The following is a 24,602-nucleotide window of genomic DNA, read 5'->3' on the forward strand; positions in this document are numbered from 1 at the left end:
ATCAGTGAAGTAAAGGGATTTGGTGTCTCTGGTCATCTTCTCTGTTACTTCCTGGGAGGCAGAACACAGGCTCCAGCACACACACACAGCGATTGCACTTTGGGATCTATTTAAAACTCTAAAAATGAAAAGAAATGACTGTAGCCTTTTATCTTTATAAATTATACAGCAGCTATTAAAGCTGACAAATTGCTATTATTTGGTGCAAGTGGCAATTTTTGCTTTTTGCTTGCTTTGGTTGAATAATTTTAACATTTCTGATGATTAAATAAGTCCGCTGAATTGAGTAACTCTTGGCTTGCATATGTGTTAAAACCAGAGGCAGCAGGCTTCAAAAATAACGGAGCTACAATGCACAATAAATGTCAGAGGTACCACAAAGAACACATTGAGAAGGTGAGTGAGACCACTTCCTATCTCTGAGGCATGAACAGAGGAAAAGATGGACCGTCACCAGAGGCCTTGCAGAGGGGCCTGGAGATGTTGGAGCTCTGGGCAACCACCAGCAGCATGAAGCTCCACAAAGCGAAACACCGGGTGCCGCACCTGGGACAGGGCAGTGGGACTTCCTTACCCAGAGGGTGGCCAAATGCTGGAGCAGGCTTCCTAGAGAGGTGGTTGGTGCCCCATGCCAGAGGCATTTGGACAAAGCCCTCATCTGCTTTAGCTTTGGTTAGCCCTGAAGCGGTCAGGCAGCTGGGCCAGATGGTCTCTGTAGGTCCCTTCCAACAGAACTGGTCTATTTTAGCTTCTCTTTATCTTGTTCTCTTAAATTACCACTGAGGAACACTCTGCCTCTCATCTGGAAATGTCTCTGTTGCCTGTCTGCGCTTATTCTTAAAAGGCTTGCACTGATTTCAAAATCTTAATCTTCCATGTTTCTCATGCATTTATTTGTGTTCTTCTGGGAATGGACACAAAACACAGGCCATTGCTACCTCTCTCTATATTAATTATTTAGATGTCTAAGGATTACTCATTCTCTTAGACTTTTCTTTCGTAGACCAAACAACCCCATTCTTCACAGGCCAGGTTTTCCAGACCTCTTCTCACCCTGGTCTTATTTCCAGCCATCAGCTTCCTTCTCTGAGTGTGTGCTGGTGGGGGCCCCTTCTGACAGAGCTGGCTCCATTTTATCCCAGTTACCTCACCTGTGCATCTCCTTCAAGGGCCAACATTCCCCTGCAAGTTTGATTTAAATCCTCTCAAGCACCCATTTCTGTGACAATAGCAGGGAAAATAGAGGAGGCCTCTCCCCCCCTCTCTGAGTGCTAATCCACAGGCACCATTTTGCTAAATTCACCTCCCTCTCCCAGCACCAATCCGTTTTGTGTAGCTGAGAAACAAGGACTTGCTGCTGCTCTTCTTTCTGTCCTGGTACTGTCCCTGGAGCCCTTGCAGGCCAGCTCTGAGCTGCTGGGGGGTGCCTACACAACACAGAGCTGTGCGTCAGCCGCCTGCGCAAGCGGGAACAACACTGCATATTTAGCTGCAGCCCACACGTTTCGCTTTATCTGTCCTCCTTCTATTTTCTTTGTTTCTTTTCTTGCCCCATTCTTTACTTCATCACACGTTATTTTTAACTTTTCCTACAGGTCTCAGTTTTCACCTTGAAAATTCCTGCAGGGCAGATGCACAGCCCCCTGGTGTGCACTCCAGCTGCTCGGGGAAGATGCAACCATCTATCCCCAGAACGTGCCCCATGTGGTGATCTCAGGTCCAAGAGTTCCCAGTGGAAAATGCCATAGCCCAGCACACATCTCACAAACACCAAATAAGCTCCATCATTTAGGAGCTTATCCTTTCCAGCTCCTAAAGGGGCCTCAGATCTCTCCCCTTGCCCCTGTGCCAGAGGCTGTCTGTCAGGTAGGATCTGATCTCCTCCCTCTCAACATCCAGCTTCAAGGGATCCCCTAGCTTCCTTTTGGAAGTCTGCGGGCAGATGAAATATTCTGTAAGCAGCTGGGAGAAGTCTCACGATTGCTAGCCCTTGTTCTTGTAGCGGACTTCAACTTGCCAGATGTCTGCTGGAAATACAACATAGCAGGGAGGAAACAGTCTGAGGTTTCTGGAGTGTGTGGAAGAGAAATTCCTGACACAGCTGGTGAGAGAGCCAACGAGGGACAGTGCCCTGCTGGACCTGCTTGAGAACAGAGAAGGACTCATGGGTGATGTGGAGGCTGGAGGCCATCTTGGGCTCAGCGATCATGAAATAATAGTTTTTGATTCTTGTAAAAGTAAGGAGTGGGGTTAGCAGAACTGCCGCCCTGGACTTCTGGAGGGCAGACTTCAGCCTGTGTAGGAGACGGGTTGGTGGAGTCCCTTGGGAGGCAGTCCTGAAGAATAAGGGAGTCCAGGAAGGCTGGGCATTCTTCAAGAAGGAAATCTTGAAGGCGCAGGAGTGGGCTGCCCCACGTGTCAAAATATAAGCCAGTGGGGAAGGAAACAGCTTGGCTGAACAGAGAACTAGGAAGAAACTCAAGAATAAGAGGGTTTATGACCTTTGGAAGAAGGAGCAGGCCACTCAAGAGGACTATGATGTCACAAGGCTATGAAGAGAGAAAATTAGAAGGGCCAAAGCCCAGACAGAGCTTAATCTGTCTACTGCCATTAAAGACAATAAAAAATGCTTCTATAAATACATTAACAACAAAAATAGGATTGCGGAGAATTGCTATCCTTTATTGAATATGAGGGGAGACAGGGTGATGAAGGCTGAGGTACTTTCTGCCTTCTTTGCCTCAGTCTTTGGCTGCAAGACCAGTTGTTCTTCAGGTACCCAGTCCCCTGGTAGATAGGGACAAGGAGCAGAATGAAGCCCTCATAATCCAAGAGGAAATGGTTAGCAACCTGCTAATTTAGATGTACACAAATCTATGGGGCCAGATGGGGTCCACACAAGGGTACTGAGGGAGCTGGCAGAAGTGCTCACCAAGCCACTTTCTGTTATTTATCAGCAGTCCTGGCTATCCAGGGAGGTCCCAGTTGACTGATGGCTAGCAAATGTGACACCCATCTACAAGCAGGGCCAGAAGGAGGACCTGGAAGATTATAGGCCTGTCAGTCTGACTTCAGTGACAGGGAAAGGTCATCTTGATCATCAGATCAAGACCATCAAGATCAAGCATATCATCTTGAGGACCATCACACAGCACATACTAGGCAACCAGGTGATCAGGCCCAGGGTAGATCCCAGCACGAATTCATGAACAGCACATCCTGCTTGGTGAAGCTTAACTCCTTCTATGACAAGGTGACCTGCTGAGTGGATGAAGGAAAGGCAGTGGATGTGGTCTGCCTAAACTTTATTAAAGTTTTTGACACTGTTTCCCACACTGTTCTCCTGAAGAAGCTGGCTGCTCATGACTTGGATGGGCATAAGATTTGTTGGGTGAAAAAATGGCTGGGTGGCCAGGCCCAAAGGGTTGTTGTGAAAGGAGTTAAATCCAGTTGGAGGCCAATCACAAGTGCTGTACCCCAGGGCTCAGTACCGGACCCAGTTCTCTTTAATCTCTCTCTCTATCAATGATCTAGACAAGGGAATCAAGAGCACCCTCAGTAAGTCCCCAGACGACACCAAGTTGGGCAGCAGTGTTGGTCTGCTCAAGGCTAGGAGGGCTCTGCAGAGGAATCTGGATAGGCTGAACCGATGGGCTGAGGCCAACTGTATGAGGTTCAGGAAGCTTGAGGAGAACTGTGCCTCAATGCTGTGGGGAATACAGGGCCTGAATGTTCTTGAACCAATATTTCATAGGGCAGAAAAAGTCCCTGGTCTTCAGTAACTACAGTAGACAAAGTATGAAAGCCCACAGTACTCCAGATACTGGCTTTTCCTCTCCAAAAAAACATTGGTACAAAGAGATAACACTAAAAACAACAGACCAGGGTCACTAATTAGCTTATTTTTTGCTTTTCATCTCATATTCAGTTTTAAATTTGCTTGAGAGTATTCTGTCTTCTTCCAGTCTCTAACAGGTTAAATCTGCTAAACACAGTGAGCAACATTTCTCTTGATTTTGGTTACAAAACTAAGTGGGTGAAATTTGATCCAAATAAAGTCCTGTTAGTATCCACTACAATTTACTTGCCAGATTATATAACAAGAGAACAAGCACGTGTTCACAGGGGCTCCTTGTATAGGACAGGGTGGGAGACTGAAGGGAATTCAGGATCTTCCAAATGGGGCTCTGTTCCCATTGATATGGCTGGTTAAATAAACAAGGAAAAGACTCCTTGTTCATGGGAGCTGTGTGTGGATAATAGGACTGAGCTTCAGGAATTCAAAGCTTTTTTTCAATTAAAGAAGCCAAAATAAGCAAGGAAGGAAATTCTAAAACAATGAAAATTATGTGGAAAATCATATAATTAAAAATACTTAAGACTAAATAGAAAGAGTATTGCCTCAATAGGCAAAAAGTGATATGGACCTTCTTAAATGCATTTATCACCCCATTAGTTTTTTTTTTTAAAGAGCTAACAAATTCTCATAGAATTTTAACCATCAAAGACAAATGCTGACCCTAGAATGTCTACCAGACCAGCTCAAAAACTGTTATAAGATTTTACATTGAAATCCTGCTACAGATAGAATCTTATATTCATCTTGATGAAGAAACTTTTGAAAGATGTCTCAGTAACTAAGAATAAGCAAATTTTGAAATTTGAAAACAAGTTGTAAAAAGAACTTGGCCCCAAACTTTATGCAAACATGCATCTTCTGAACTACAAATACCCACCATGGTTTACAGCACATAGTGTATTTCCTGCCTCAGGACTTGGCTATTGTCACAAACACAGGACAAAAGAGCAATAAAAGTGAGCTACAGGAGGATGTTGGGAACAGATACGGTGAGAAGGCTGTGAGTGCAGTGTATACTAGAGGGAAGCGCATGTGAGGGAAGAAAGGCCCCTTGAATTGATGTCATTGGAGTATTTGGGAAAAAAAAAAAAAAAAGCATGAAGCAGTACGGAGTGGGCAATGTTTGAGACAATTGACAGAGAAATAGCTAAGAAGGCATCAGAAAGCACTGAGAACTGAAACTGAGGTAGGATCAGGAATAAATCCTTCTGGTCTTGAGAATGTGACTGCCTAAGAAAGTCTGACAAGGATGGAGAAATACAGAAAGACAACAGCAAGAAAAGGTGGCAAAAAGGTGAAAGCTGGCTGATAGATGACTAACGCCTTTAGCAATGGAAGAGAAAAGCTGGAGCTAGACCTGTAAGAAGACAGGTTACAAAAAGTGAATTAAGGGGTAGGAAATAGTTAAAGATAATGCTGGGTTAAAGAACAGAAAGGTCTCTAGTGTTGGAGAAGAAAAGCCATGAAGGAAGGAAAGTTGTTGTAGATAAGATGGGCTTGGCCAGCTTGCAGTAGCTGGTTGTGCTATCTGAGCTGCAGGACAGGATCTAGCAAGAGGGCTCCTTTGTTTGCACATTTCATGCAAAGAGTTTCCTGCTAGCACTCACTCATGTGGTTGTTGTTGGCAGAAGTGGTTTTAAGTGCACGCAAAATCATTAAAAATATACTGTTACCCATCAGACAGACATTTCCCACTTCCTTTAGGCCCCTGCTCTCCAGGTGCAAGTAAACATACATGGAAACATAAGAAAAAGTAGGAACTGCAGAGATCCTTGTCAATGAAGGCTGCAACCTGTGGTGTACATATTAGTGCCTTCATCGGATACTGATTTAATGCTCTTTGCCCAGAATTACCTAAAACCAGTCTGCACAGAGGAACGACAACTTCACTAGAGAGCTGGAAGGGATAATGGAAATGGAGCACCTAAGCTGTACAGCTCTTCCCCATAAACAATGCTGATAATACAGATCTCTAAAGCATCCTGCCCTCTTGCTTCATTTACTTATGGACAAAAAGGCTATGAATGGATTCAAGCAACCGAGGAAATCGAAGGTTACCAACCTTATCTTAATTTTAGTTAAATGCCAACTAAACCACCACATGGTCTATCCCACGTGGCTTTTGCCTGCCTATTTCTCCACCTGCCTTTTGCACTGCTTTGAGCAAGCAATCCTTCTTCAGATAAAATTTCAGTAAAAAAAAAAAAAATAACACACAAAAAAACAAAAAACAAACAGTTCCCAAGTTTTTGCCTTCACAGTAATTTCCCAAACTCTCAGCATTTCTTCTACTTTCAATCACAGATAGCCAGAAGGGTCCTGCAGAAGCACTCTCAAGCTGATAGGGAGTTTTCTATCTCTGTAGGAGGTTGAGGTGCTGCAGCTGAATGTCTGTCCCTGGGCAACCAGTGGCTCTGAAACACATGCATCTATGGATTAGGTATGTTATGGGCTCTCTGTGCACACACAAGCAAATTTCAGGCTTTGGATAACTAGAATTAAAAAAAAAAAAAAAAAAAAAAGAAGCCTCTTCTAAATTTGCAAGGAAGCATTTTTCATGGGTTTAAGGAGAAGATAATTTTGGCTGGAGATATTTAAAACATCAAGGAAACATAGCCTTTCACATCCCATAACCTTTAAAACTCTCTGTAGAATGGTAAAACAATCAGGCTAGAAGCACTACAAAATGCTCACTTCAGTCTTCCCAGACAAACTTTCCTATTTCTTATGGAAAACTCCCTCATCCCTCCAATGCAAGTCTCTCGAGACTCCTCAGCAGTCCTTCAGGGAGCCGTGCTTCCCCATCTGGAATATCCTTCTTCAACTCTCATGCTCTTTCTTAGCAGTGTGTTCCCAAGCACACAATATGCTTTTCTTGCCACTAATCTGTCTTACACTTCTAGAGCATACCAACTACTGAACGAAGTGGGTAAGGTGATTCTCGATTTGCAAATTTCAGGGATTTTCACAGGGAGAGGTGCCCACTGTTCCCAGTGAGGTAGCCCAGCTTTATCCTGGCTCTGAAGATAGCCAATGCTTGATGTTGCAGAATAAGGGGAGCCTCTTAGAAGTCACCTAGTGTTTTTTGTTGTTATTTTTATTTTTTAATTTAATTTTATTTTTTTTTAAGCAGAGGATGTTTAGTTCTCTCATAAACGATTTCATACCATAAATCAAAAGCATTAAAGCATCATGATATTAGACTGATCTATTTGATTCCACAATAGCCTGCAGCAATGAGTTCCACTAATAGCTTTACTTTTCTTTTTTCTTTCAGATTACCACAAGATATCCCTTTGTGCAATACATGCTTTTCACAGGCTAATGCCAATGCTTACTCTTTCTCAATCTGGTATGTAAGAACACGCACACTACATACTTTGGCATAACCTCAGCATCAGAGCCACATAATCCTCACTTCTAATCTTTCACTAAAAATATGCAAGTATTTTAACTAGAGCTGATCATCAGAATAGCATCTGGGAATAATACAGTGAGCTGACATTAGTTTCCATAGCATTTGGTATTTTGTTTTGGATATGTTTTAAGTTCCTAGCTTCTGTGGAATAACCACGTTTTCATTCTCCTGTTCTCAGCAGAAATCTATTCCCTCCCTGCCCCCAACCAAAAAGAAAAAAAAAAAAGAAGAAAAAAAAAAGAGAGAGAGAGAAAAGGAAAGAAGATGAGATGAGAAGATATAGATATGAGAAGATAAGATATAGATAAACTTGATAAACTGTCAATAAACTGTTCCTTCCACTGACTGAGGAGGGGTAAGCACAGATACCTTGCCACCATTCCCCACTTAGCCATGTTACTCCTTAACAGGATTCTTCACCATCTTCCAAACCTGCACTAACCTCAGCTTTTTATGTCACACTTCATCAGCTCATGGTTCACTGTCTTTAGGGCCCAAATTAGCCTTTTAAAGGCTCTCCCATTCAACAACCTTTTAAATAGCAGCTCTCTGCTGTCTACTGTTCCCTTTACATTTGGAAAAACCCTTTTGACTGGAAAAAGATCATTTACTTTTCCAGAACTTATCCCAGTCACCTTAAACTCCTGCCTGCCAACACTTTCTTAAATCACAATAATTTTTCTCACCATTTTCCATCTGATGCCATTCCCTCTTAGTTCTCGTGACAGCCCCTAATACCAGGGTTAAAGATGGACCTCATAGCAGATCCTATTCCTCCAGTGTAGCAACCCTTCATAATGAGAAATTTATCTGTTATTTTTAGAAACCGAACTATTTCACACTACATTGTTAAGCCAGGTTAATTCTGCCTGGCATTGGTGACGTAGCAACGTAATGTTCCCAAGTTTTCCACCTTGCCTTTAGCATCTCCATTGTTGTCAGGACCTGATATTTCACAACCCTGATGGGAAGAGAGGCAATTTTTTTCCATGAAGCTTACTGCAACTGATTCTTTTTTTTTTTTTTTTTTTCCATCTAAAAAATCAAAACCACAATTCAAATGCTTTCATTGCAGCTGTGTTCAGGCTTTTACACCACAAGGTTTTTGTTCAATGGATGTGAAGAGGACAAGGGATTAGCATCCAGGTTATAGGTTATTTCACAGGAACCAACAATTTCTGCAACATTTCTTCCATTCACCTTTGGCTGAACTTTTAATATGCCCCCCAAACATCTGGATGATCAGAAATGATTTCTAACCTCATGGTTTACAGTGGTATGTCATTTTTCTAAATAAAGTACTCTTTAGCCATTTTCACGGATAGATTCCGTTATTTCTTTTCTGGCAATTTCACATCCATAGAATCACAAAATGGTTTGGGGTGGAAGGGACCATCTAATTCCAACCCCTCTGCCGTGGGCAGGGATGCCTTCCCAATTAACTGAAATCAGAGAAGCTGTTCCCTTCACCATTAGATCCCAATTTTGTGGAACAGCTGAAGAACATCTGATAGGAAGAAGGTTTCCATGACAAGGTTGCACTGTAAAAGATCCAACTTCAGATTTCTTGATAAGGAGATACTCCATCACTGCAGAACATGTGATTCCCCACAAGTACTTTGCACAGCAGCTGTTTCTTGTACTTCAAGCAAATACCGTTGTCATGTGCAGTGTGCAATTTTTGTTTCCTCGCGTTAAACAAATTTGCTGATTTCAATTTGAACGCACTGCAGAGAAGGGGCTATTGCCAACAGCACGGCCTTCTCAGAAACCTATCTGCTATCAACTGCCTATCTGAGCGGGATCCCCTCCAAAAATGTATCCATTAATAGAAAACATGATCTACAGGATCCACAAGCCACATGTATGAACTGAGATACTCCACTACTGGACAACATTACTTGAATGGTTGCACCCAGAACCATTCACAGCATCATTTAGCAGCACACTGCAGCAAGCAGGCCTGTGCCAGCCGGTCAGGAAGTGTCAGAGCACTCCAGCACTCGGCCCTGTGGGGCTGGGACACCTCGTGTGCTCAGTCTAGGGCTCTGGAGTCCCAGTTCCCTGAGGCTCAGCACACCACATTGTCACTACTTTATGACTGTTCCCCCTTTTCTTCTGGAAGGAAAGAAGCCTGAGGTGGCTCTGGCAGCTCTGCCCCTCCCACAGAAGCCTGTCCTGGCACCTCCCGCCACCTCACACCACCCGGCCTGCTCCTCCATCCAGCAACAGGAGGATCTGCTGATCATGCTCTAACAACCAACTTTTCTCCCACATTAGCTTTGACATAGAAACACCCATTTATCCCACTAAGAAAGCAAAGAGCACTAGTACCTCAAACACAGGCAGGCCTTGCTCTCCCTCCCTCCTGTTGGATTCTCTTACCTGATGGTGTGCGATGGCAGCACTCTGACCTGGGACCCACTGAGTCTATCAAAGAATAGTTAAAAACAGTGAATTACTCGAGTGGAATGCAAAACGTATGCACATGCCACAGCAGGACTGTCTCCTGTAATACAACTTCTCTTCATGTACTCAGGAAGGCCTGAACACCACAGCACCATTTGCTTCTACAAGAAGCCAAAGGAGGCTGTGATGTTGAAGATCAGTTGTTCTGTTATAGTGTCTGTACTTAAACTTATCCCATACTTGAAATGTACTACATAAGTATTTTTATTTCTATTCAAAAATATGTATTTTTATTCAAACTCACTGGAACTGAGGAAGCAAGTAACTGTAAATAATTCAGAAAGTAACAATTAAGGTTTAAGCGATTACATAAGTATTTCTAGCAAATTGCTTCTACTAATAACTGGCAACTCACAGGTCAATTCTTCAGCAGTCCAACCTGTCAGGCAGTCAAGTGCATGCCTCCAAAATGGAACCGAAACCAGGAAGAAACACCAGTCTTTTGCCTTCAGTGATCTGGCTGAGTATGAAAGTTGAGAGCGAATTTCTGGAAAAGGAATTTCAGTTGACCAAGGACACTCAGTAGTTTGAAAAACTGCTGCATAACACATCATTTTAATGCTGTTGCTAAACTGTGGTCTGCATTTATATAGCAGAAAAGGCAGAAAGTTCCTTTTGTCATTCTCTTTCATGTTCAAAGATGAGTAATTTCCTACTTCTGTAAGGCTCTCTGAGAGTTAAGCATGAAGCAGTTTGCACAAACTTGGTGAATATGGAAGCATACCTAGCACTATCTGAAGTGGTCACAGAAGCTTAAAAATCTGATAGTCTGATTCTACAGCCACTTAATTTGCCTGATTAGTCTGACTAAAGTCTTCAATAAGAAGGCTTTGGTCAAACAAAGATTTCTGATATGTCTTCTGTGGCAACATTGTAGAAACAAATGCAACTCTGCTGCACAGAGATATGAATCAATGGTGAGGCTTACACAAACCTATTGCAAACAGTTCTCCATCCAACATCATGAATCTCATATATTTTCCAAGAAAAAAAAAAACAGTACAACAATCTGCTTTATTTCAATCTTTATTATAAACAATTTTGTAGTTTCCAGAATGGGATTACTACATACTAGATAACAAAAACATCCTTAGCTGAATCAGTTTTAGATTTCACTAGATTAAATCAGAACCAGCAAAACAAATATTACTGGGGAGAAGAGGAGGGAGGATTTAATCTATTCCAAGAAAAAGAGCTTTACAAACATGAAATAGAATTAAAGATATGCATCTGATCATATATACATAAGCAACTGATGACACCCTGGACAGAAACGTACAAGGAAGTTCTCTGCACATAAATAGATTTTTTAAAGTATATTTCTTTCACATGTATACAAAATTATTTTGCTTTCTATACTGAGCAAAGTTCTTGGGAGACACAACAGGGATTTCTAAGAGACTGAATCCCACTACCACTTAGGGCTGTCATGCACACAGATGTAATAATACAATTTACACAGCATTCCTATACAATACTTGAGCTCCTTATATACATACTTACAAGTCACTTTTGTACATGAGATGCCACCTTTACAATTGAAATGACATCTCCCCTGAAAAGGCTGCATTAGTTCCAGTGTGTGTATAAAAGATAAAACAAGTTTCAAAAGGCAGCACCACTTGGCTTTCAGAGTCAAAAACTCACTGAGCTGCAGCTATGTAGGGAAGGCAGTGGGGTGATAACATTAACCCTTCGCTCTGTCTTTTGACAGTCACAGTGGGGAAGGTTAAGATATGACCCTTGAATTCTATGCATCACCAATGTGGCTGTGGCAAGAACTAATTTTAACAGATCCATGGCTAACGCCACACACTTTTGATCTTCAGCTTTCCTATCAAGCTACTTAAGCCAAGTGTCTGGTTATGTCTTCTGGGGAGAAGTTTGGCTTTTATATGACCTTTTCACTATGGTTTAAGTTATTTATCAATAGCAGAGCTGGTTTCAGCACAAACAAATCATCTGTGAAACTCTTCTTTAATGCAGGTAGAAGGGTTGCTAGATGCAACAATGACAGAGGACCCTGCTAAGCTTCTCCTGGAGTGAGGAATGCTCAGCACCTGTAAGAATCAGGTTCCAAGCTTGCTGTGGGATTAGGTCAGGCTTCCACTTTGTTTCAGGCACAACAGTGTAAAAAAAAAAGGGCTGGGGTTTTGCTCCTTGTTTCTCTTAATCATACTTTGTCCAACTAGAAAACAGTACCCAGAGAACATTCAGAACAGCATGCAGGTAGTGCCTTTTAAGACCTGGCACAGTGTCAAGACAAATGCTACCCGGTATCAGCAATGACAAACACTATTAGCTGCATCCATTGGTTACACACAGCCATACTCATACCAAACCGTCTGCTGATCCCCCTGGGGGTCTGGAGATCCAGGAGTGCTGTTGGAGCTGCTTCCTCTCATGGGCTCCTCCATAGCCCCACAGCTGCCTTCTGGCAACTTACCCTGGCACTTGGTAAGTAGGACATCGCCCTGGCCTTGCCCTAGGGAAGCATTTCCCTCAGTGCTGCTGGAAACAGCTCTGACAGAGGCCACTGTGGCCACCTCCCCAGTACGAGGGGCTGGCTTAGGTTTGACTTTAGAGGGAGTGTGTGGTGTGGGTGAGTAGTGTTGCCCAGGGTTCGCTCGCTCCTGTTGCTGCATGTTCAGATTGCTGGTGGAAGCAGTGGGTGAGGCAGAAAACTGATGGAAGGAGAGTGGCCTCTCATCTTTTGGTGGGGCCAGGGAAAGGCGCCTTGCGTCAAGCTGCCGACAACGAGAATCAACACCTTGCAAGGAACCTGCCACCTTTGCGGACTGGGGCCTCTCTCTTAAGGTTGCCTGGGAGCTTGTTGGCACAGAAGCTCTACAAGTCTGACTGACGGCATCCTTGCCCCCACGCAGCTCTGCTGCTGATCTTTGAGGGCTCTCCTGCCTGTATGTCTCCGGGCCGGTGGCTCGGAGGAGGTCTGCAGAGGCTAAGCTGAACGCCCTGCTCAGTGACGTACTCCTCCTGCTCACAGCTCCAGGCTGCTGTGGCTGTGCCGTCTGCCGCATGCCACTCGTGGGTTGGTGCTGTGGTGTGTGAGGAAGCTTAAGGGACCCCTGGGAGCTTGCCAGAGGCTCGGGTTCGACCTGTCTGAGGTTTGGCTTCATGTAATTTCCGGGCTTAGTCGTTCTTCCTTCTTCACTGGCGATGGCCATCTTTACAGTTGGAGAAGCATGACTAGTGGGCATCTTAGCAGCCTCCTTTCTGGATGGTTGAACCAGCAGGTTCCCAGTAGCTGAAGGCTCATTTGCTTTCTTAAAATAATCACTCAGCAAATCATCTCTGTTATTGGAGGTATCCTGGTGTGAAAAAACATGCACATGCTGCATTAATGACAACACGACTTGAGCACAGAATCATGCACAGCTTTTCATTCAGACAATCTTCCTTCCCACGTATTTCAAGAAACCCACATAAAACCACAGATTTTATATTGAAGCGTGGAATGGAAGATACAAATGCATACAATGGACATAAATTCAAATCAAGGAGTAACATGCTCATCATAATTAATTGCAACAGCCCTGATTGCCAGATTAATTGTCATAAACTTAGAAAATTTCACCCCACTAGTAACCTGGGCAGCAGCTCTTTTGACATCAGCCACTGTCACTGTAACATCACTGTCATATGGATGACAGCAGCCATTGGTATCAGCAGATATAAAAGTCGGGCTGTCATTTTCCAGAATACAATTACTCTGGATAACACACTACTGTAATATCAGGGATATAAAAAAAAAAAAAAAAAAAACAACACCTTGGGTAGATATGCTAGCTTTATAAGAAATTTTCATAGCTTCTCTATCGATTTCTGTCACCTCTCCCAGTCAATATATTATATATGTTAAAAGCTGCGCGTACAACATAATGAAATGTACCAAAAAATCATTATAATAATTGAGAAATGATTGCTTGCCCACGATTAGCTTGCAAATTTCAAGTCAGACAATTAACCTGGCAGTAAAAGAAAATGTATATTGAATATTTCATTGGGATAGTCCATGCAAATCAAAATGGTGATGTTTGATCAGCTGCCACTGGACTATTAGTAGGAGGCATGCTCAGAACAGTTAAAGGACATGCTCTTCATGAAAAATGCACTAAAACAAGCTCATGAATCATATTTCTTTTCTCTAAGGAGCACGTTAAAGCTTAATATATTCACTTCATTAAAGCACCAACCATTTCTTCCAGTTACAGAACGTATTTGCCAGAAGTGAACACTATCAATAGTGATAGTAGTTCAAATGCAGCTGGAAAATTTCTATGCTCAACTAAATGTTACAATGTTAAGGTTATTTTTACTTCACTTTAAACTGCTGTTAAGCACATTAACATCACAGAATTACTTGTTCTCCAAAATCAAGTGTGTTTATGTACAAGCACTGGAATACTTTATGAGCAAGTAATGCGAGTGATCTCACAAACTTAGTCTTTTAAGTAATAGCTGAGAGTTACAATACGCTTCTATAGGTATTAATATGCTAGCAAAAGCTGTGGGGTAAGTTGGAAGCTGTTGCCTTCATAGCAAGAACAACGGATACCCTGGGGATATACAGTGAAGTGGATCTCCTATTTCCCCTGCCTGTTCTGTGCCTCATGCTGTCGGGACATGAATGACTGAGGACCGATTCGAGTGACTGCGAAGGTTCCTGACGGAGGGGAGGACATAGGGAGTAGCAAGAGGGATACAGTGCATCAGCTTCTAACAGAAATTGGTGCAATGAAATCATTTCACTCCCTAAACTGCGCCGACGCTGAAAAGGAACAAGGATGACAGAAAGAATGAAAATGGAGACATGGTCAGGTAGTTACAGACAAAAAAAATCAAATCAAATTTTAAACACATCTAAAAGCTATGAAATTTATTTGGATAATTAGTGAATAGGAAGCATATTTAAGTAATGCTCTGAAACTTCAAGGACTATAATTTACCGGTGTCATAAAACAGAACAGCTCTGCTGATTTCAGTGCTGTTACCAAGGTATTCATTGAACAGAAATACCTGTTCACTTACACTATCAGGGAATTGTTCCTGAGATAGTAACATGCTTGATACTGCACCACTTCACTACTGCACAGCATGTCTAAGCAGTACAAGACAAATGCCATCTAGAAAACAAGTATTTCATTTCTGACCAAGCATTCAGAGTGTGGCATTTTCTTGCAGTCACAGAACCAAGAGAACAGTGCCAGTCAGCACACAAAGCACGGTGAAAGCACTGGAAACTTCCTTCAAAAAGAACACACTCTCAAATGCAACGATGGTATTTTCAGCTTATGAAATGGTTTTAATAACTGCGCATTTTGCATTTCTGGTGAAAACTATAAGTTTCATATGTAATTATGGATTTAGCAGCTGAAAATCACACAGAAAATTCATCCTTTTACAAATAAGAATAGCTGGAGTTCAGAATTGAGGCTATAATATGAAAGCTTAACCACAAGTGTTTGTTTTTAAAAAGTCCAAGCAGTCCAATACATACTACTTGCAGTGAGTTATTTGCATGACCTGCCATAGCCATTTCATCAAAATAAATCAGCAAACACTGCTCAAAAGTTAATCTTGGCTTAGTTGTTTTAACAGGTTCATTCTTCAAATTGTCAGTTTGCAAGGTTCGATACCTCTCTGCAAGTTCCACACATACAAAGATCTTCTTATATTTCCTAGTGTTCATAAAACCTCATGCCCCTGCATGCATCAGTTTTTGATCAGTTTTGCAGCACCTCAGAATGACTACTTACGCTTGGTGGGGATAGCCTGCTGCTCTCTTCCAGGAACTCTTCCAAGGTTACCATCTCACTGCCAGGTGAGGCAGACCGTTGCCTGCCTGTGTAAGACTGAGATGAAGCACTCTTCTGAGGTGCATCATGAGAGAGCAAACCATTCCTGTGGAAGGAGGACTCAGGCCTGTTGCTAGGGCCTAAGACAGCAGAAGCAGAGTGATAGGGATAGTTGTCTCGGAGCAAGGCTGGTGCCTCTCTGCTTGGCACCATATCTTCACTGCTGAGGCTCTCAGTTCGACCATGGATATGATCTAAGGAACCTGAGAAAAACCATAAATATCATTGAAGTCACTATTTTCCCCTCATTTCAGTAGTTACTGAAGTGGGAACTTTGTGATCTAGGGACACTTCCCAACAGGCAATATTTGTCTTCTCTCACGGAACTCAAGGCAGTCAAAACTCTGAAAAATCAGCACTAGCAAATGTCTTTCAGTATATTCTTTAGGCCCCTATGTTAAACAAGTACAACTACTTGAACCTGGCAGTGGGATAGCAAAAAGCAGATTTTTCCAGAATGCTAGACCTCATTTACCCTTCAAGGACTAATAAGTTTAGCAAGTCTTGAGTGCACTGATTACTTACATAAGCTGTGTTCAGAGTAAGAAGCAGAGACGTGTTGCTGTACAAAGAATTTAAAGAGTGGCCTGTTACTTCCCACAATATGATGCCAGTCAGACTAAAGCAAAACTAGACTGCCTCCCTTAAACAACCATCCCTTGCCAGAATCAGTCTTAGAAAAATACTTCGTGCCAGAATTGTTTTGATTCCCAAGACAGCCATGTCCAGATTGTATAACCATTACAAATTCAAAACAACCGTCTTCAAATTCAACTGGAAGGAAAACAGCATTTTGCATACAATTTCATGTAATTTCACTTCCTGTTTGCTAGAACTCAGCTGTAAAAGCTTTACCTTTCAAATTGAGTGGTGAACTACTGCTGGATGCATTTCGACTGCTCTCTAGACTGTTTGGCCTGGATACTGAAAAACATGAAACCAGCATTTAACAAACAGATCTGAAGTTCTGTTGATTTTCTAAAGAAGTTGGCTGCAGCCTGCCTTCTGAAAATAGGACCTGTGCAACTAAGTCACTTGGAAAACATTAACAACATAACACACAGAGGATGACAGTCTGGACACAGTAGAAATCATTCCTGTTTCTCAAGTCAAGTTGTTCAGGAGCACCTAATTTTTTCTCACTTTGATCTTTTGCACAAAGAAATATGCTTTTACAGCAACTATAAAAAAAGTAACATAGATAATAAATAAGTGCTTGTAGCAAGTTGCCTGTCTCCTTCTCAGTTTGTTTCTTGGGAAGAAGCAGGTAACCGGGCTGCAAATGAAGTCTTCTAAAAATCTTTGAGCAGACAGTGCTGCTGCTGCACCTCTGTTCTCACCATGCGTTCCCTTTTTCCCCAATATATATACATATATATATTTGATTCACTTGCTTAAGAAAGGAATTAAACATTGTTCAGAAAAATCAGCAACAAATCTGTATGACATGCATTGAAGAGCCTGTTGCTGGGGCAAGTCAACTTGTCTCAATGTCAGCATTATTTTTGAAAAATTATTTTGGGAAAACATCCATCATAAGCTTCTCAAGAGAAAAATAAAAGTATTTAGACCTACATTCCCCAAATGGTTTTGTATTACTACAACTTATCCTATAAGGTTTATTTAACTAAAACATTCCAGGACAACTCACATGGATGCAATAAAACAAGTTTTAATGTAGAAGTTTAGAGCATTTGTGTATGCTACAAGCTTACCATGCTGTCTGGTGCTTGCAAACTCTACCTCAGGGGACTGTTCACTTAGATTATCTTCTGAATTATAGCCTAAAAAGAACATAAAATTTAGAAGGCGATATTGCACACAGAAAGGTCATTCCTTCAGGTCAGTTTCCAATGGATTCAGCAGCATAAAAAAATAAAAGACCGAAGTGATCACGGGAGTTTTATAGAGCCAGCACTAGAAGAGCAGCCACCCTCTAACCACTTCTATGAGTCACTGGGCAGGGAACCGTGGGACAACTGACTAACATCCAAATGTCAAGCTGATGGCATTAAAAGAGCAAGAAAACCCTGTATCTGATCACCGTTACGCAGATAACGCAGGAATGAAAATATGTGGGCTCTGTTTTTGTACTTAAATGCCACAAAAGCCATGTTTCATCCAGGTAGGAACTAAAAAGTAGCATGACTTATACAAACAGCTGGTAGATCAAATGCACTACACACCTTTTGGTCTGCTCTGGAGCCTGGAGATGGGAGTGGAAGTGTGCAGGTGAATAGCAGAGGTCGAGTAAGTCCTGGGACCCAGCTCCACACAGCCATGCTTTGATACAGAGTCTGCTGAGATTTCAACATTATCATTGCTGCCTCCATGATGGGAATTCCTCTTTTGCTTTAGGTCCACCAACACTGAGGGGGAGAGAGGTAAATAAATACGAGACTATGAAAACTAGCACTAGGAGATTTGTATTTATCTGCCCATATAAACATGACAAGCAGGCACAAAAAACGCACAACAGAGGCGCTAGCTTTGCAAGCTTTTCCATAAACACTTCAGTATTGAACAGGAAATTTCTGCCACCAGTTTTTCGATCGTGTGTGCTCTCTGTAAAGTGTGGGAGTGACAAGGGCTGCTTAGTGCCAGTGGGAGGGTTGATATTATACATGCAACAGTTACTGTGAAATGAGGAAGAAAAGGAGTAAAGACATGAATGCAGAAAAAATAACTGAGGTGTGAAATTCCCATCATATTATTCCTCGCAGGTACATTTTATAAGCTCTTACTTCAGTAATAAAATGGAATGAGGAAAGAGTGACAGAAGGCGCACTCTTGTTTGAAGAGAAAAAACGTTGATTTGGAAATTAACTATCATGATTCACGCACTAAGATAATTGCTTTCAGGTTTAGTTTTTGCTGTGGCAAGAGCTCAGTCTCTTCAAGGTTAAAACTCTGCTGTTTTTATGATGCTCTGCTACAGTGCCTTTTAGGTGGAATTCATGGGATTGTAACATGAAAGCAACAAAAAACTAACCACTAGAATATTATTTAAATTCAGAAAGCTGAACACATTGTTCCTAGTGATGAGGTGGGTTACTTCAATAGTTGTAATGCTTTAAGGCACCCATATAATAGAACAAAATTTAAGGAATTCACTATGGGAAACAGCTTTACTGAGATGCAAGATTCTAGTTTCCTATATATTTGTAGTGAGTACACAATTAATACTAATTGAATGCTGAAAACAGCAGAGCGCAGTGGTCAAAAACAATAACTTGCAGAGACAACAGACAGTTAGTTCAAAGCACAGAGTAGCAGCAAAGCTGTATTAGAGAAAACAGGCCAAATTACTGTCGTATTAGATGACTCTTGGAAGCTTACTTCTGAAACAACATTGTACCCCACAGTCTGTGTGGGCTCCATAGCACAGGGCCTGTACATTCTCTCAGAATTGGAGTTGATGGCACTTCTATGGGGCAATTACTGGATAAAGTCTGGCAACGAAAATCTGCATTTCTCATTGACTTTGAAGATGCACTTAACACCTTCCATATATGCCAGAATTATCAATTGCCCTGGAGACTAACACTCTTACAAACCCCAAAATGGGCAGCAACAGGCTTCACTGCCAGTGCCCTTGGTTGTGCCACTTCTTGGAGTGAGAATGGAGATGAGACAGATCCTTCAGCCTCTGTGCTGAGGTCTCCCATGAGCATGTTGCCTGGGATGTACGCGCTTCTGACGTGGAGCAGGGACTGAAGCCACAAGTTCGTTTCAGAAGCCACCAGGTAGTGACCAGGTAGAAGCCATCAGGCAGTAAGAATTCTAGGCAACAGATCCATGATGAAGGCTTTTCCCCATCTCAGGAGAACAAACCTACTTGTCTCTTCCAAAAAATCTCTCCAGACTGAAGCAGCAGAAACCTTAACTTTATGCTCAATCCAAGATGAATTTCATAGCTGGATTTGTAAAAACTCTCTAAATAGCAGGTTAGGATGCAAACAAGAAGAGATGTTACAGGGAATAATTTTTCCAGTAGCTTTTACTCTACGTTTAGAGATATGTTATTTAGAAGAAGATAACGATGTTTTAAAAAATTGCCATTTTTAGCATTTAGTTGCACAGAATATTGGAAAAATCTCCAGGATTTGAAACTTCTTATATGTTAGGCTTGTACTTTAATAGGACTGTAACACTGTAGAAAGCATAGCAACAGCAGATCAGTTCAACACTAACTGGACATGCTGCAAGTATGTGATTGCAAGGAAATATGGAAGCGCAGAGCAATTGCACTTACTTATAACATGCACCACAGCCAATATACATACGCAAACTGTATGCCATGAGGTCCCCTAAAATTGTGCTGCATTGAAGAAATGATCCACAGTGTACAATAGTGATTCATCTTCTACAGGATAACTTAAGTCCATGTTCACTAATCTGTGCTTGTGTTTAGAGTACTGTAAAGGCATGCTGAGTGTTTCTATTAAGGTGCGTGTTCTTTTAAGGCACGTAGGATTTTTTTTTCCATTTAAAATATTTGTCAGAAGTAGATGAAAATAAATACTAAAGAAAAGGTGTTAGAAATCTCCCAATTCCGAGAAAGAAAGAGGTTCATTAGGAGAAGATGGGATGTCGGAAGAAGACCAGAACCGGAGCCGATCAGAGAGAGACTGATGATTCGGTGGAGATTTAGGAGACTTTTCTTTATCCTTGCTTTTGCTTCTGAAAAAGGCAATCTTTTTGCGCTGCGCAGCTAAATTGTTATCACCCAGGTATCCCAAAAAGAAAAAGAAAAAAAAGTGAAAAAAAAAACTTGTGAATAAAGCTTAATAAAGATTAAATACTACACAGCAAATAAAAAATGAACTAGGCTATGCAGACTAACACATTTACAGGACTCAGATTAACATGTCTTAGTCATAGTTAATCTGACTCACCTCAATGCATAGATTAACAAATATGCATAAAATATAAGCAACCCCACTAAGAAATAACTGTTAGATCACAAAATGTTTTAATCAAAAGAGAAAATCAAATAGGTCTATGTGCTACTTGGTCATTATATACATTCAAATTTCCTAGACGTTTTCTAAGCCTTAGTACTGATGGTCGTCATCTCAATGTAAGCATGTTTCATATAAAATCAAGATGAACGAAAACCTAGGGACTTTGTTATCTCTGGCACTTGGTGAGGGACTTGTTTTGTAGAAACCCAAGTCCAAATTCCCAGGTTGAACTTCAGATGCACAATAAACACTTCTAACATATCCTGGAACCACACGGATGATTTGGGACATGCATTAATTGAAGTAAATCAAAGATCTTGAAGATATAGTATGGAGAAAAGGAAATGTAAAACCCAATCAAATAAAAAACTTAAATCCAACAGACACTTGGAGTAGTTTGTAACAGCAGCTCTCTCCTCCTCAGCTGCTCTCCTTCTGTCTCCCCCACTTCCCAGTGGGAATAGAGGAATTACTACTTAGGGATGAAGTTCAAAACTGTTTCTTGAAAAGTACCCTTGGAAGACAAAACACTGTATATAGAGCCTCACAGAAGTGATCTCAACAGCATAAATGAAGCTTGGGCTTTGTATTAACTTATATAAACACTTTAGGATATTTATTTTGAGCTTTCTTTTAAATTCCCCATAATTAGTAATACCTGACTTACTTTAAAAGCTAACTCTACCAAAAAAAAAAAAATTTTGTCTTCCTTATGCTCCTCTTAGTGTTCCAAAATTCATTTAATCATTTTACATTAAGAAATTAATAATTCTATTCCAAGTCAAAACACTGTACCATCTTCCAAAACAATACGAGATTACAATAAATTAGCATTTTCTAAGTTATTTCTTTTGCATGTGCGCCATCTCCTGGCAGTGGCTGTAGGATCAGCTTTTATCCACTGGAAGAACAAATTGTAATAAGCTATAAAATTGCATGGACCAACTTTAAACTGCTTTGTTGCAAAGCCCCCGTAAATCAAGTATTTCCATCAGCTTACTCAGTAACTTGCAATACATTCAGACTAACTATGAAACTATGTACAAAAGCTGTAAGGAAAAGAAGAAGGTAAAATAAACCAATCGTGTTAGTTTACTTAAAAAAAAAAAAAAAACCACACACAAAAAACCACAACAATTATATGATGTATCACAGAGGTATCAACATATCCTGTACCTTAGATCAAAAACATACTCATTAATTCTGGCTGGGCATTGTTTACCTTTATTTGAAGAACCCACAGGGTTTTCTCTCTCTTCCATAGAGTTTGACCCTTGAGAGGTATTATCCTGAGACTCCTGTTGATGTTTCAGTCTTTGGGAAGCAGTTGGTGAATTTACTGTCTCTGGGGATTCAGGATGCCACAGAGGACTCTCTGCTGCTGGTTTCAGCCGCTCCCTTGCAGTCTCCTTCTTTGGCTTGATTAGTTTGACTAAGGCTCTGGCTCCAATCCAGTGGTTTTTCCTAATGAAGCATGTTTTGTGAGTGAGATTCAAAAACACTACATGAAATACACTAAGAAGTTTACAGCTATGCTAAAGCCATCTTGCTATACTTTTACTTTTAACTGGTTGGAAAGCCACAACTTGAATTCCACAGAAGCTTCTGATCTGATTCTCTCTCAAAGTCAAAATAATTTTATAGAAGTATTTCTTGAGCATGATTTTTTTTGAGGAAAAACAACTGTTCTCTCTGCTAGAAACCTAAATTACACATATGGACCCACACCAAGACATTTCAACTGTATGAAAAGGTCTATTACAAGAACAGACTAAGTAACGAAAAATGCTTTAAGGACAAATTCTTCCTCTTGCTAAGGGTATCAGTTAGATCCGTTTATGGAGGAATTATAGTTGTTTGTTTTGTTGTTGTTAATATATATGTTTTCTCTCTGATGGACTGATATACTCTACGGAACAGCAGCTCTTGAAGGTCCTACTGCTGCTTAGTCACTATATAGGGTCGCTGCATTTTCCTGGGATGTTCATCCAGCCTTGGTGATAAAGCAGTTTCAAAACACCTGTAAGAGGCTGTTTTGTAATAGACAGCAAGACTGTCCCCTAGTGGGAGTTTTGAGAAGCATGACAGATTACTACTTACGAGTATCCAGTATCTTACACCCTCCATGAATTCAGAGCTGGTGGCAGCAACCTACGATATTCTAAGGCTTTAGCAAAAACTTCCAATTCCTACTTGACCACCAGCTCAAGAATCATTTTAGCACTAGGAGTGAATGACCTATCAACACTGAAGCTTCTTAGTCTCTCCTGTAGTCCCTTCCTCTACAATCCCACGAGTACCCCCATCTATACATCTGTGCACAGTATTTCACCTAACAGTTTCATATGCTATAGTTCCTGATAAAATGGACTCTCATATATTTCTGTTGGGATCATTCTGAATTGAAAGCACAGAAACTGATACCTTCTGATATGCACAAGCCTTTGCTTCTTTCAGTTACAGGCTTAAGTCAAGTCCATCACTGAGCTTTGGATCTATGTAGGTTAACTATTGTGCTGCAATGCAGATTTAAAACAAAACAATCCCAGGGAAATTTCACCTTCCTAAAAAGTGAAAGGATGAGTCTTCATCTCTTTGGACATGTAACAGTTCAAATCACTGTGGTCAGCCTACTAGCAACAACACGATGTACAGCAGGGCAAAGTGACTCTTTTCCAACTAACACCATTTCAGATTCCAGTAATAAAATGCAGGACCATTGTTAAGGCTCTGTGCTCTCTATTAAAACAATCTAAAGCACGGCTGCAGCTTCTGGGAACAGTTTGTGGAATGAGAGTAAAGAAAGAAGTGGATTTGACACTGTTTGTCCTTAATTAAGATGAAATTTCAATTATCTCCCACTACGGAGAGCCCTTTCTTGCCCTCACAAAATCAATAGCAGAACTGAAACCAAATGGGACTTACTTTTTTGGAGCAGGATCATAAAACTTGTACTGATCCATTATTTTCTCTTCAAGTTTTTCCTTGTGTCTCTTTAAGGCATTTAATTTATCACTGTGAGGAAAAAATAAAAAAAGCACTTTCTGAATTATCTGGATGAAATTCAGCACAAACAAAACCCTGAAGACCAAGAACAGCAAAAGACCACCGAGACTGAAATACCTTCCTGCCACATAAGCTTCAGAACACTATTGAGCTCATTTCACTATTTAGAGAGGGTAAATGCAAAAGCCTATCAAATTTGGTGCTGAGTCAGTGACTTTTGTGCAACAAGCATGAAAGTTGAAAAAGTAACAGTAGATTTATGATATTCTAATATGACTACATTTCTGCTGCAATTCAGCTATTTTCCAAGTTCTTCAGAACCGTTTGAGAAACATCAATGGGTCTAGCATTCCACCTTTGAAAGCTAAGTTTTCCACATGGGTTCATCTATATTATTTGAAAAGAGCTGTGCTTGTACAGGTGTCTCCTAAACATCCTTTTGTGGTAAGGCAACGCAAAGAAATTTTGTAGCGCCTCCCCATCACATCTATCTCTTAAACATCCCCCTCTCTAGATATATATCAAGTAGATTGATCATCCCCCTGCTTGTCCTTCTTCTACTGATAGATGATTAGTATTCTGCTTGTCTAAAAGACTTCTTCAGGCTTCACAATTCTGTTTTCTTACATGTACTGTTTCTGTTCTTCATGATATTGCTCCTTGTTCTCCATGTTCTGCTCCAGTAACATCTGATTCTGCTGGCTCAGCATCTGAATCTGACTCAGAAGATGATGGTTCTCTTCTTCCAGATTTCCCTTTAGACGTGACAGCAGCTATTAAACAAGACAGACAGATGAATCTCTTCTCTGCAGTTGGCTTCCCTGAAGGTGCACCACAATTAAGCTAACACAAATAACACAGCAACCTAGGATATAAATTGATAAACTCTAAAGTATATGAAGGTGCCATTACAAACCCATGGCTTGGCTTTGTATATATAATTTACCAAGAACTTCACACACTGGACGTCAGCACTCTAACAGAAATCCAGCAGCTGGAGTACCTAT

At 41.1% G+C, this 24,602-nt stretch overlaps 1 protein-coding gene across 2 annotated transcripts in view; it reads right to left on the minus strand.

The window, feature by feature from the left end:
• Positions 1-10,756: 10,756 nt before the first annotated feature.
• Positions 10,757-24,602, minus strand: part of CCDC88C (coiled-coil domain containing 88C) — a 91,679-nt gene continuing 77,833 nt past the window's right edge. Inside the window, exons 23-31 of one of the 2 annotated variants that reach the window (XM_084522252.1) lie at positions 24,223-24,368; positions 23,515-23,604; positions 21,812-22,053; positions 17,809-17,991; positions 17,338-17,406; positions 16,478-16,546; positions 15,524-15,825; positions 14,323-14,535; positions 10,757-13,075 (exon numbers count right to left, since the gene is read on the minus strand). In XM_084522252.1, coding sequence (XP_084378378.1) covers positions 12,062-13,075; positions 14,323-14,535; positions 15,524-15,825; positions 16,478-16,546; positions 17,338-17,406; positions 17,809-17,991; positions 21,812-22,053; positions 23,515-23,604; positions 24,223-24,368 — 2,328 coding nt within the window. In that variant the 3' untranslated portion in view covers positions 10,757-12,061. The remainder of the gene's footprint in view (positions 13,076-14,322; positions 14,536-15,523; positions 15,826-16,477; positions 16,547-17,337; positions 17,407-17,808; positions 17,992-21,811; positions 22,054-23,514; positions 23,605-24,222; positions 24,369-24,602) is intronic. The other variant, XM_084522253.1, reaches the window with a different exon arrangement.

The sequence above is a fragment of the Aythya ferina genome, assembly GCF_964211825.1.
Source record: "Aythya ferina genome assembly, chromosome: 5".
Classification (NCBI taxonomy): domain Eukaryota; kingdom Metazoa; phylum Chordata; class Aves; order Anseriformes; family Anatidae; genus Aythya; species Aythya ferina.